The sequence below is a fragment of the Gavialis gangeticus genome, unplaced genomic scaffold (assembly GCF_001723915.1).
Source record: "Gavialis gangeticus isolate Ggan-Ray unplaced genomic scaffold, GavGan_comp1, whole genome shotgun sequence".
In the NCBI taxonomy this organism is placed as follows: domain Eukaryota; kingdom Metazoa; phylum Chordata; order Crocodylia; family Gavialidae; genus Gavialis; species Gavialis gangeticus.
This window is the reverse complement of record NW_017729034.1, coordinates 33,537,629-33,551,441: the sequence shown is the minus strand read 5'-3', so window position 1 is coordinate 33,551,441 and position 13,813 is coordinate 33,537,629. Positions and strand designations below refer to the sequence as shown.

The 13,813-nt window shown below is 42.2% G+C and overlaps 1 protein-coding gene across 1 annotated transcript in view; it reads left to right on the top strand.

Annotated features, from left to right (window-relative positions):
* The window catches only part of BIRC6 (baculoviral IAP repeat containing 6), a 414,467-nt gene that overhangs the window by 1,092 nt on the left and 399,562 nt on the right, over positions 1-13,813 (top strand). Inside the window, exons 2-3 of the mRNA XM_019526709.1 lie at positions 1-189; positions 13,630-13,811. The exon at positions 1-189 is cut by the window's left edge and continues 232 nt beyond it. Coding sequence (XP_019382254.1) covers positions 1-189; positions 13,630-13,811 — 371 coding nt within the window. The remainder of the gene's footprint in view (positions 190-13,629; positions 13,812-13,813) is intronic.

The following is a 13,813-nucleotide window of genomic DNA, read 5'->3' as shown; positions in this document are numbered from 1 at the left end:
CAGGGCCGGGGCCGGGCGCCTGCGAGTGGCTGCTGCTGCGGGACGGCTGCCTGCGCTGCGACGCCGACGGGCTGCGCAGCCTGTGTTACCACCCGGCGCTCAACGCCATTCTGGCCGTGACCGCCCGCGGCGCCATCAAAGTCATCGACGGCACCTCGGGGGCCACGCTGCAGGCCTCGGCGCTCAGCGGTGAGTGCGGTCCTGGGGACTGCTCTCGGAGGCCTGGTGGCACCGGCTGCTGGCCCCTTGGGAGGGGGTGGGCCCTGCTTTCGGGATAAGATGCCCCAGGGTTGCCCTCAGCTTCCCTTCCTGCTGCTTGATGAGGCTCCTCAATCCCTGCCTTCTGCCCCTGGGGTTCACGTGGGCAGCGGTGCTGTAGCCGGTAGGGAGGCAGCTCCTTGATCCGTGGATTTGGCAGGTTGTAGGGTCAGGCATGGTACTGAAAGCCCCAGGTGCCACTGCCATGAAGCATGACTTCATTTGTGACTTTGGGAGTAAAGACCGGGTACAGAGGTGCAGTTTTGATGGGCCATAGCAGTGTCTCTACCATCTCAGCTGAGTCTTGCTCTTGAGTATTAAAGCACAGCTCTGAAGCTGATGATGACAGGGACCAGGCCTGTGGGGCTCCATTGGGTTAAAGATTGCATTCAGCTGTTGCTTTGAACAGATTTAAATTTGGGGTTGCTGGTTCATGTTTTTGGTGAATGCTTTTCTTTTCCTGGTCCTTTTTGCTGCTCTGCCCCTTGACTCTCATGGGCGCAAGTAAAACCTGATTTTAAGGTTTGGTATCATTCACTGGCAGTTCTTCAGGAGTAGGAGGTCAAGAGCTACTGTTGTTATTGTCAGGCCAGTTTGTTAGTATGTTGCTCTTCTGCAGTGGATGGAAAACCAAACTTCGGACGGAGTTTGCCTGTGAGGAATATACCTGATACCCCAACCATAGGGATTGTCTTCAGAACTGTAGTACTTAAAAAAAAAAAGACAGACAAAAAAACAGATTTTCACAGAGTTTCACACTTTGAGGAAGCAGCCTTTAGTGACCGGTCTCTTACTGTACTTCCACTTTCATTATTCAACTTCCAATGACAACGTTTAACTTTCGTTTGGATTTTGGTGACTGATCCTGGTGAAGATTTGAGGGTTATAGCCAGGGTTCAAAATACACTTTTACTCTTGAAGAAGCAGTTCAATTGGAGACCTTTCCCCCTCCTGCCCCTTTATGTTTTTCAAATCCCACGGGGAGCTTTCACTTTGGGGTGGGGGGTCAGCCCCCCCCCAAGTTCCCCCTTAATTCACACCCTGTTTATAGCTTGATTTTTTTTTTTTTCGATATAAGAGCAGTGAGGCACTGGACAGGTTCCCCCACATTTTCTAGGTAGACTTGAGTAATATGGATACTTTCTTCTTGAATATTATCAAGCAGATTATCTAATCAAATTTAACTAGTGAGCAAGCAAGAGTTGAAATTAAACCATTTCTTTCCTTTCATAAGTTAGAGCAGGTAATTCTGAAAGTGTCAGTTTCCACATGTCCTTATTCATGTGCACCTACATTAAAAAGATGAACCAATGAGTTCATTCTTATTCTGGGCTGTTGTCACATGAGGCTGCTATGTGTGAAATCAGTTACCACTCCACTTGAAAGGAAGATAGGCACAAGTTTAATGTTTCAGTGGAAAAATACATCTTTTCTTCATGAATCTGCGTGACATCAGTCATTCTGAATTTGTTGATTAGTCTGACTTTTATTTCATTTGGGTTTTTTAATTGTCAACAAAACATTGGTAAAATTCAAGTATTTTAATTTCATTGAGAAATATAATTTCTCACTTATACCGAAGAAAATGAGACCTCAACTTAATTTACATGTAAACAGTTTGAACCAGATTTTTCTTTTGTATCATAAAATTATATATGTAATAGATGCCACTTTAGTATTTGAAAGTTGTAGCTGTGGTACTAGGTTGAGTGGTGACTGTTTCTGGACAGAGGAATGCATTCTCCTGTGTAATTTACATCATTTATGTAAAGCAGTGGGATTAGGAATAGACAGATGTGCTGCTCTCTCAGGGCAGCTGCATGTAGTATGCAGCTATTGCTGTGCTTTGCTGCTCTGTGATGGGAGAGGAATAGTAACCTATTTGCATTTAGCAAATTGCTGTCTTAGAATAAATATGGACAAGTGAAGCCTTAACTTGTGTACTTTGCACTAGTAATATTCTACTCAGTTCTTCCAGGATTTATTCTCCTTTGTATTGGGTGAAGTTACTCTGTTTGGAGGGTTTCTGTATTTGATCTGGTACTATTTTGTACTCACGTAAATGTTCTGACTGTGCAGGGCTTGTGTAAAAGTAACTTACTACTGTGCTCCCATTACATATTCAGTCATGTATGCTAGTTTCTCACTGTTTTGCCATATCAAATCAATATGAGTATAAAAGAGAGCAATAGAATCTGTTCCTCATTGAATGTAATCAAAAGAAGAACTACTTACTACTTGCTAGGATTGCATTTATTTGCCCACAGAATGCAGAATTATTGCAAGTTGTAACTGAGGGCTTAATTTAGTTTGAAGAACCTTTGATTGATTGTGTATATGGATTCTATTTCTGAGACACGTGTACAAGATATTAGATCTTTTTGGCTACCAGTGTCTGTTGGTGCTGTGTTTACGCTGTTGCTGATCTGATGCTCCTCTTGGTCCTTTATAGCAGCACAAAGGATGGAGTGAGTTTAACTGTCCTTGCAGTTAGATGGAACCTCTGCAGTATCAGTCTACTCTGTACGTTGGTTGCAGTACACAGTGTTTTTTTTTTACCTTTTAACCAGAAAAATCCACTTACTTAAAGGGTATCTTCCATATTTTGTATCTAGCTGCTATGGCTGAAGTTAAAATCCATGGAATTTTAAACTCCTCTCTTTCATGAGACTATTGCCTGCAGCACCCACGTGAAGAGCGTGTTTTCTGCTACAGCAAAAGGCACATTCCTGATTACATATCAATCTGTGTCTCCTTTAAGAAGAGACAAGTGTGGTGAATCAGTCTCACTCCCTTTCTACTGGAGGACTTGCGTGTGGTTTCTTCAGACCCTGAAGAAAGATCTTGCCAGCCTGAGCAGTCATCTTCATCTCTTTGGACTGACCTGGTTTTTCATCGAGAGATCAACCCCTGAGACTCCTGAATCTGGCACAGTGTTCTGTCTATCCAGTTGCCCTTAAAAGTAGAACATTGGGGATCTCGTAAGAGACGTACATCACACACAAGTCCTAGCCCCTTAAAACTCTTTTATAGCATTGAATTGTTGGGTTTATTGTATTCCTAGAAGTATACAGTAAAAGATCTATTGTGTATTATCGTGAATTAGCTTTTCCTCCCCTAGAAGATGTTGTAGGCAGTTTCAGTCTTGCACCATCAGGAGCATGATAGTGAGGAAGAAAACTAACAAGGGACAGAAGATCATATGGGCTTCCATCAGCAGAATCTTCCTTTGTCACCTGATGAGAGAGAGAGATCCAGCTAATTTAAGTGAGTGGTTCTCAACCATTTTGGACTTGAGGCACCCCTTGGAAAATGCCAGCTCTTAGCTTTCACTCCTTTTTGGACTTTGGAAAAAGAATAAAGCAGTTCTTCTGATGCAAAGAACTTCAGAAAACCTAGAACAAGCCAGAATATTTTTGACACTGGATTCCTATTTAAGCATGTTAGATAAATCCTGACATTTCATATTGTATGGCACCCTTGAAAGGGTCTTAAGGCACCTTGTGGTGCTGTGGCATCCTGATTGACATTACTGACTAAGGGTCTTTAGACCCCTTAAGATGTATGGCAGACACCTTGGATAGCTTGGAGGTATTGAAAAGAAAATCCCTGTAAATATTATGTGTTCTTATTTGTTCTTGGCTGAAAGGGTCACCATATTTATCACAATGATAGATCAGTTGTTGGAACTATCAAAGGCTGTATGTCATGCATGTACAAAAAACCTGACAGATCTTAAAGTTTTCTGTAAGGGACACAAATGTTTATGAGCCCTTGTATCCTGAGGTCCATAGTGGTGGCAGAAGAATGTGATGAAAGATCCAAACACCAGGAATCTCCAAGAATAATATTAAAGAGAGAAAATAATGCTGTGAAGCTCACGTATGACAGGCAGCTACATGACCTAGTGTCCTGTTAGTCTCTGGATGCATATTTCAAGTTATCAGGTGCTTCTGTCAAAGTATACTTATCTGAATTTGGGCAGAGTGTGGCAATTCATATAGATGCTTCCAGATGAACATTAAAGAAGTAGTTGTATTTTTGCAGGCTACTTTAGATGCTTCTGAGACCTCTAGACAAACTTATTCAGTAGCCACTTCTATTACGATACATAGCATTTCTTAGCTCTGATCCTCAAGATTACCAATCCTACAAAGGGCCAAGCAACTGTTAAGGATCTCTTTTTCAACAGTTCTTGACTATATGATATATGGTTAAATTGTTTGTCTGTTAAGGGGTTTGAGAGCTTCTGGGCTCATTGGATGCATACAGGTTAGACACAAATCATTCAGTAGAGGACCTTTACTTACGACTATAATTTGCAAAGAAGGTTAGAACCATCAAGGGAGAAATAGAGGATCTTTTGCGTTGGAATCTCTATGTTTATCTCAGAGTAACCGGCTTGATGCCACTTGAGAATTGATCGGAACCATTTTCAAAACCAAACTTCATTTCCTTCTCTTTAGCTACCACTTTGGCTTACCACCTTGGTTGGCTCAAGAAACCTTTAAAATCATAGCCACGGTTGTATTTAGTTCAGTTCTGTTTTCTCCTTACTACATGCCTTCCTTTCCTGTCCCTTATCAGGGATCCTCTCATGAAATTCTGTTAAAATATAGGATGGGTTATCTCTTGCAGTTTGGAACCATGGAAAACTGCATGTGACGTGGAGATAAGAGGTTGTATGCTCCCCTGCATTTGATTTTTGAATCCTAAATGGACAAGGTTTTAGAACACCAGCTCTAAAGTTCAGATATCTTAGCAGATTAATCCGCTCCAAGTTCAGAAGATCCCCAGTTGTTCTCGTATCCAATCCTCAGAATTGATTTTTATCTCTTGATTTTTAGAACTTGTATTTTCATCTGTCTGTAGACTCAGTAATCAGATGTCTCAGATTTATAGTGCAGGGTCCTACCAATACAAGTTCCTGCTTATCAGCCTTGCCATGGCAGCAAAAGTGTTCACAGATGCCTAGTGGTTATTGCAGTTTATTTTGTGTTGTTGCATTCAGATATGTCCATATGTAGATGACTACCTCATTTTAGAAAAACTCCACAATGGGTGGTCTGAATTGACTTCTGAGGGCTGTTTATCACTTGAGTTTGAGATCAGCAGAGAAAAAAGTGGTCTTTTTGCTGACCCAGTATATAGAATTTATAGAAGCAATGTTATATCTGTTATAGCTTATCTACCAAACAAAGGATTGCAGGCCACAGTGGGTCCCAGTCATCTGCCAGCTTATCCAGAGACAGCTTTAAAAGTGAGGCTCAGACTCCTGCATTACATGGTCTCTTGATGCTAGTCCTAATGTGCCAGACTTCACATGTGTTCCTTGCAGGGGTGGCTGAAGTCTTTTTACTTACCAAGCATCACTTGGACGTGAAGGTGAAGGACCTGTGGGATATCTTCTTCTCATTAGATTGGTGCAAAATTAGGCTTATGCAAGCAATAAAGTTCTCTTTTTTTTTTGTGCTTCCACTTGTGAAGATGCTTCCACACTCAACTGGGAACTCATGTAGACATGAGTCTTGTGTGGGAAGGTCTCTGGTCTTCCCAACTATCCTGAAGCTCAGAGCTGTATTTATAGCATACATGGTATTTACATTTTTGCTGTAGAAATCCACAGTGATGCGAGAAAATACACTGCCATGTGTTGTGTTAGTGGACAAAAGCAGTCATCCTTTTGCCAGAAAACTGTTAGTGCTGGTTCCTAGATTTAGGTGGCACCAGTTGGAATCTAATGATCAGCTCTGCAAACTCTTTTCGGATAGTCATTTACAGTCTGCTCACGGCTATCTTTTGAAGATGGGGGTGTCCAAAAATGCATGTATTCTTCACAGAACAGAAAATGAAATACCATGTATTTTGCCACAGAGGAGATTTGAGCCTTGGTTTCTTGTCAGACATGTTTCTTAATTTGTGGACATCAGGACTCATGCCTACATGCTGATCTCATTACTGTCAAGTGTTGTCAGGAAACGTGAACAGTATTTTAGCTTCAGTGTTTGTGGTAGCCTCAGCTTCAGATGGACAGTTTTGCTGTTTGAATCCTGATGACTTTGTCAGCTTGGCCTCTGATCATGCTGCTTGTTTTACCTCACAATGTTTAGTCAAATGGAAGTCAGACCATATACTTAGATCTAACATTCTTACCTACTGGTCAGTTACTATGAAAATAAGCTGTTTGAATAAAGTCTAGAACACTTTTGTGCATAGCAGAGAAATCTTTACTGGACTCTTAGCAGCAAAATGAAGAGGCTTTCTCTCTTGGTAGCACATCTTCTATCTATCTTGGAATCTTGTTTCTGCAGTTCTGGACTCTCTTGAATATTCCTGAACATTTTTCACCCATCAGTTTCATAAGAGCATATTTTACATAGCATGTTATTCTGAACATTATTCTCCAACTTGGGCCAATATTTTCCCAACCTACAATTTCCTGTTCCTTCCTGAGACCTCAGTATAAGGTCCAGAGCTGACCCTAGGGGTGTCGGGGCCCGGATTGTCACACATCCAGTTATGATAGCAGCGGGGCCCGGGGCATATCAGCCTTTGCAGGGGTGGCAAGCGGCCAGAGTGTGAATAGAGTGGTGGCGCCCTTGGTGGGGCCTCTATGACACTGTCCGTGGGCCCGCCCCAAAGTGCGGGGCCCAGAGCAGTTGCCCTGTTTTGCGCCTCCCAAGGGACGGCTCTGATAATATCAGTCAGCTTAATGAGACTGTCTTGAGTACTTATTAACCCATCCTTTTTAACTAGTGTCAGTGGAAGACATTTTGTGGCCATAAGTCTGAAGGATATGAAAAATGTAGGACCGTATGGAACACGCTAAGGTAGAGCAGTCATAAAGATCAGAATAGTCTTAGATCTCTAAATGATTAAGGTTGTTTCTGGCCTTTAAGTTAAATCAGTTGAGTTGTCCTTCCAGGTGTTTTTCCACGCTATGCTTAGGCCAGTGGGAAGCAGAACTGTGTTCCTTTGTGTGGTCAGGGCTCTTTAACCTGGACAAGAAAAAGCCCTCCAGGCTGTTCTCTACACCAGTGTTTCTTAACCACTGGTGGGACATGAAGGTTGTGTAGGTGGGACTTCAACTGATTTGAAAATGTCCATTAATGATTAATGTAAACGTAAAAATATACTTCTGGGAAAAAGTGGGGTTTTGTTTTTATCATGGTGGGACCAAGGTGTTTTGACAAAATGGTTGGTGGGGATGTAAGGTGCAAAAGCTTGAGAACCACTGCTCTACACTATTTTATAGCCTTAGCAAATAGGGTTAAGAGTGAAAACATTTCCACTCAAATTTTTCTAAATGGGTATCTGACTATGTTAGATCTAGCTATTACATAACAGGACCTATCTATGCAGGCTGGACCCCATTCTTCTAGGGCTCAGGCAGTTTCTGTGCCTTCTCTAGGAAACATCCATATTTCAGAAATTTGCAGGGCTGCTACATGACAATTGTTCCACAGTTTGTTCACCCTTATTTTGTTTTAGACTTCTGGGTCAGTGCCTGCATTGATAGAGCTGCCGCCTGTTCCTAATTTTTAAGATTATTGCTTGGTAGTCACCAAAATTCTTGTTCATGTATACAATAGCGTCAGGAAATAAAAATTATTAATATAGGAACTGAGGTTCTTTGAGGTGTGTTGTCTATGTGGATTCCACAACCTGCTCATTCACTCTTGCTTCTCTGATCTCCTACACAGGTTTCCCTTGCTTTATGCTGTACATGTGTTCCTGGAAAATGGCACATAACTCATATTTGCATAAAGGGAGCCCACTCTTTACAATGTAACAAATAGGGGTATGTTCCAAGACCTTGACTGTACTGACCCCCAGACCAATTTCTACCACGTTTACAAGACAGTTTTGGTACTTGCCAACAGCAGACAGTACACACAAACACAGGGCAGTGGTGAATGTCACCATAATGGGGATGGCAACTACAGAAACGTGTCCAAGACAGCGAGCGAGGAGCACAGATCTACACAGGAGACTATATCTTGTTGCACTGCACAAAGCAGCAGACTGCGGGCTTTCACCACACTGATCACGTACGAGTGAATTTACCTCGCATATAACGAATTTTTGATATAAAAAGGGTCATGACATGAGAGCAAATTTGCACATACAGAACCCGCATAAAGTGAGGGAAACCTGTACTTGTTTCTGGACCGGAAGAGGAACTGAGGAATGGTGGTTGGCCAATGCTCTGCCTTTCATGTACTTGGGAAGGTGGGGAAAAATGGATAAGGTAGGTATGACCCAAATAGACATAGCTAGCTAGAAAGAGGGCAAGATCCCCCTCATGTTGGCTCTTTGCAACCAAGAATCAAATCTCATGGACAACACCTCTTGAAGAATGACACTTATTGTGGTTAGACAGTTTTTGTGGATGGCACCCAAGTAGGAAAAGTCCATGTTTCCTGTTAGTGTAAAAACAAAACTTAGGGAGTTGGATGTTAATAAACCAAGAGCCCCATCTTCAAAGGAATTATGCTTGCAGCTACATAACCAGAATTAAAACGGTCTGGTCAATATATTTGTTATTCTCTGTACTGAATGTATTCTGTCTTAAAATTTACATAAAGATGGTGTAAATGGAGTTATTCTTACCTTTTACTTTTAAAGGATTCTGAAATGCCTTACAAAAGACATGCCCACTTTCTTGCCATTTACACAATGACACGTTTATTGTTGAATGACAGTAGCCTTCTACTGTGGCGTCAGTTTACTCCTCTAGGAGCAAATAACTCCTTTATAGTAGCAGCTCTGCACAATTTTAAATAGGCTTAATATAACTTAATGATATTTGAATTCGGTCATCACAAGCTTTGACACTTCATAGTGAGAAAAGATTGCCTAAAGAGGTGGTTACATCTGTGACATTAGCATTGACTAGTGTGGAACTTTTGTTGTAGAAACCAGTTCTTACTACAGAACTGTAGATCTCAGTTGGAGCTTTCATGTAGAAGGACCGAGGAGTGAGCTGCTTCTATAGTGTCTTGGTTCTTGAAGTTACAAACATGAGTTGTAAATTTAAGTGAATTAAACCTGTAGAAGGACATAAAGATATTGTTAAATGAGTAAAGGGAGTAGGCAATAGAGCAAATGGATTTTCTATCCTGGCTGTTGCCAGTGCAAGAGATTTCTCTGGAATTCCTGTAATTTTTTAAATAAATGTTGTTTTCTCTCTTTGTTTCATAGTTGTTTGGGGCTGGAAGGGACCTTACAGATCATCAGGTCCACCCTCCCCCCACGCACGCACGCACACACTCAGGAGAAACCTCGGGGATCAGATGACCCCAGCAAGATGGATTTGTCTTTCATATTTCAACTGGTTGCGCATTCTTTGGTTTTCCCAAGCCATGCAAACTGCTGCCCAAGTAGCTGAGAAGATGAGGCGGAGGGGAGGTGGTAGATAAGAGATGTAAAGTGGAAACGTGGAAAACTAATTCAATTAGTTGAGTTCATGGTGTCTAGTTACCTCACCCATCAGAAATATCTGGGAGACATAATTTCCCCCTTTAAAACAGTAAACCTAATAGTCTAGATTTTTTTAAACTTGTACAAATGAACATTTGTCCAAACCAGGGGTGGCCAACCTGTGAAACAGAGAGTACATGTGATGCCTGGCAAATCGGGGAGGGAGCAGGCAGCACAGATGCAGATGGGCTAGAAAGCGGAGCAGGAAGTCAGGCAGAAGAATGGGATCACAGTGGTTCTTGGGGAGGGTATGGGGCTAATTTGCAGCACACCTGCCAAAAAGTTGGTCCTGCCAACCACACCTGCCTCCACTGGTCCCGACTATTCATAATTTTGAGTAAATGTGTTCATTAAATGTATACTCTTTAAGAGCCTGGTAATGGAGAGCTTGTGTTTATAAATTAATCATTAAATAGGTTATGTTACTGTTCATTGTCACACATCCTGTTATGATAGCAGTCATAATAGGTCAAAGTAATCAGTAATAAGTAAAGTGGTCAATGTACTGACAAGGCTTTTAATTTGGTTATGAGACTTATAACTGGTATTTCAGAAGAAGGCTGGACATGGAAATACCCAGCACCGTTAGCTTGAGAACTAATTCTAATGGAGGACTCATTCTGGTGGCCAAGGTGGATGCAGAAGGTCTCTGGACAATTGAACAGTGAAGTTTTTTGGTCTCTAGTGGAAGGAAAGGGATTGGTGCTCTGTGCCCTAAACTGGCTTCATGCATTGCACAAAGAAGAAGAATGTCTCCTGACCTTAAGGTACCACACCTCTGTTTGACAGCTGGAAGATGAAACTTTGTTTCCATCTTTCAGATCTTCCTGGCAGCTCACAAGGAAGAAATTTTGCAATTGTACTTTTCCTCTTCTCCTTAGCTTTTGATTTCTCTCCCAATTAATAACTTCAGCAGTACATGCAGACTTAGAAACACTGGTCAGTGGAATAGATAAGACTTGTGGTTATCTGGCCTTCAGTGTAGTGCAGCTCCTTTTGGTTTAAACAGTCTTTTGTGGCAAGTTTATAATAGTATTGCCAGTATGCCCTCATTTAATTGGATGGGGGAACTGATGCCAGACTATTTCTGATGTATTTTCTTAGGATTTTGAATGCTTAACTTCTGAATTTCCTCTCCTTCCCCCTGCCCCTCTTCCCAGCTTCAGCCTGAACTTTGACTTGTCTTTTGCTAATTGGCAGGCTGATCTGATGTTGGGTATGGGGGGGGATACATAATTCACTTTGAATGAAAAGTTAACTGCATTCTATCTTTTTATTTATTTATTTATTTTGAGAGAGATGCTGTCACTTTTCCAAAATGACAGTAATTATTTAAAACAACAGGGATATTAAACTTATCCTGTAAGTGAAGCAATTGGGGACTGGGGGCAGGGGAGGCACAAAGTGGGGGTTTCCATTAATAACTTGTCCTTTTAATTGCTTATATCAAGATTTTAGAATTGTCCTCTTGAGGTATTAGACGCTTTTGGTGATGAGGTGATCTACTGTTCACTGTTCTGATTAATCACAGAAAGCACTGTATTAACAGTTGAAATGTACATTAATTGAAATTAAGCATATTTGGGGCAGGATGGATAATTTGTAGAGAATGTAGTAGGAATCACTAACTTATTGCTGTCTAACTTTGATACTGAGTAGGAATAAGCCACCAAGGGAAGATGAGGTGATGTATCTAGTAGTGTCAACGATAGGCCTGTGGGGAAACATTCTTACTTACTGAGTGCTAAAAACCAGAGGCTAAACACAGACACAGATTGAATTGAGCCATAAAGTCAATCTGGAATCTCTGCTAATTTCTTTGCACCCCATGGGAGATAAGCGGGGACCTACCTACTTTGCGGGGGCTGCTCCCAGATTTCACAGTCTAAATATGGTGCTGGTCGCTGTTTTTTTGCAGGGGGGGCATGCCTCTTGTTGGCCGAGGGGTCCTGGAAGTCCCACTTGTCCCCAGAGATTGACAGATGGACATCTTTCAATCTCTGGGGAGGCCTGGGACATCCATGGCATGGAGGGTCCCCACCTTACTCTGCTGTGAAAATGGCAAGTGGCGCTTTGCTCAGACGGTCCCAAAAATCTTCCCTCCCCTTACCTTTGCTGGCCATTTTCCAGTTTTCTCGTAGGGACTGAGCTTTTTCATGGGGGACCTACCAAATTTGTGGTTTCCATAAAAATCGTGAATTTGGTAGGTCCCTGCTGGTTAGGTCCTTCCCTCTCAAATTGTTTTCGTCTCCCACTCAGAGCAAGAGCTACTGCACTTCTCTTCTAGAAGACTGTTTTTATTTACGTATGGAGTCTTATACACAGCCATTGCTGGGTTTGCTACTTAGCATAAGCTGTCTACCTCTTTCCTGGCAGATGCCTTGTACCCAGAAGCTTGTTTAAGCTCTCCCAACTCTACAGTTTAGTTCAATAAAAGATACTAGCCAAAATATCCTTGCCTCTCTTGATGTACATATGCATTTCGATTTATGAAGGGAGAGAACTGAAAATACATAACTATGATTCTAGAGGTGCCCTGATGTATTGGTTGGCCATCAAATAGGCACTGATTAAAGGAGAAATAATATTATTAGCTATCGGCTTTTTTTCTTGCTGTAGCTGATAATTATGGCCATGTCCCTGGAGCATCCTGATGAGAGTAGTTCAGTCCCCACTCCCTACCGCTGGCCCAAGCCTGTGGAAGATTACAGGTCCCAGCAAACAGGGAGGGGATGCCAGGGAGTGGTCACAGGGTGCTGCGCTCACCAACAAAGGGATTATTACCTGCTGCTGCCATGGCAGTGCTGCATACACAATAGGGACCTGAGCACCAGGGCTGCCGCAGAGACTGGGCTATGTGTGGGCAGGCTAAGGTGCCACGCAAGGTACGTTTTGCCCCTCTGGACACCGGATGCCTTTGCAAAATGGCTTCTCCCCAGTGGCCTCAGGAGCTCGGCTGCACAGGGCCTGCTGAAGCGCCATGCCTGGTACCGCTGTCTACATGAGGGTCTGCTCTGCCCACCCAGGACAGTAGCACAGGCTAACAGGGAACCAGGGCTGTGGGTAGGAGCTGTGGGCAAGGGGGTGACGTGTGGGAATAAGGTGATTGCTATTTTCCCCATTGAGGGCTGGAGCAGGCAGCGTGTGTGTGCAAAACAAACGAACAATTTTTTAATGTTAGTCTAAAATGCCTTGCACTATTACTATCTATCAGCTATCAGTATTGGCCAAGAAAATCTTTATTGGTGCACCCCTATACAATTCCTTTGCAAGGAAAAAAAATGTTCTCTCTAATCATGTCACCTGTTGACTGTAGACAAGGATTTTAATTGAGGTTCAACGGCAGACAAGGAAATCTGTTCCTGATGTTGGACACAGCTCTTTTTCAAATGCTTTAGTTCCTCTATGGCAAGTAGTAAGACTTACCATCCTTTCTGACAGCTAGAGTGGCTTTCCCCCTTTCTGTTTAACTTCTCCTATAACATGTGACCAACACTTACTTGAGGATCAGTCAGTACCTTGACTCAACTTTTTCCTAGGTTTTAAGTTCTGGGCAGCTTTAATTATGTTAATATTTTTTCAGGCATCTGCAGCAGTGCTGCTGACTGAGGAGAATGGGTGGGGAGGGCACAGTGTTTTTGATTTTTCTATGGTACCATGTGGTCACCCTAGTCATAGATGAATTGTTTGGCAAGATAAGGAAAGTGAAGTAAATTACCGGTAAAGTAACTTTTACCAGAAGGACTTGTAGCAACATACCCAGTGATTTAAATTCATTTAGATTGTTTAAATTACTAGTCCTGATGTTACTAAAACATATTATATGGTGCTATGCTTTCTTTAATAGCTTTTTCTTTTTTTCTCTCCCTCTTTCTCCTTGATTTATAGCTAAACCAGGTGGACGGGTGAAATGCCAGTATATTTCTGCTGTGGATAAAGTTATCTTTGTGGATGATTATGCAGTAGGATGTAGGAAAGATCTCAATGGCATCTTGCTCCTGGACACAGCTCTGCAAACACCTGTTTCAAAGCAAGATGATGTGGTTCAGCTTGAATTGCCAGTTACGGAGGT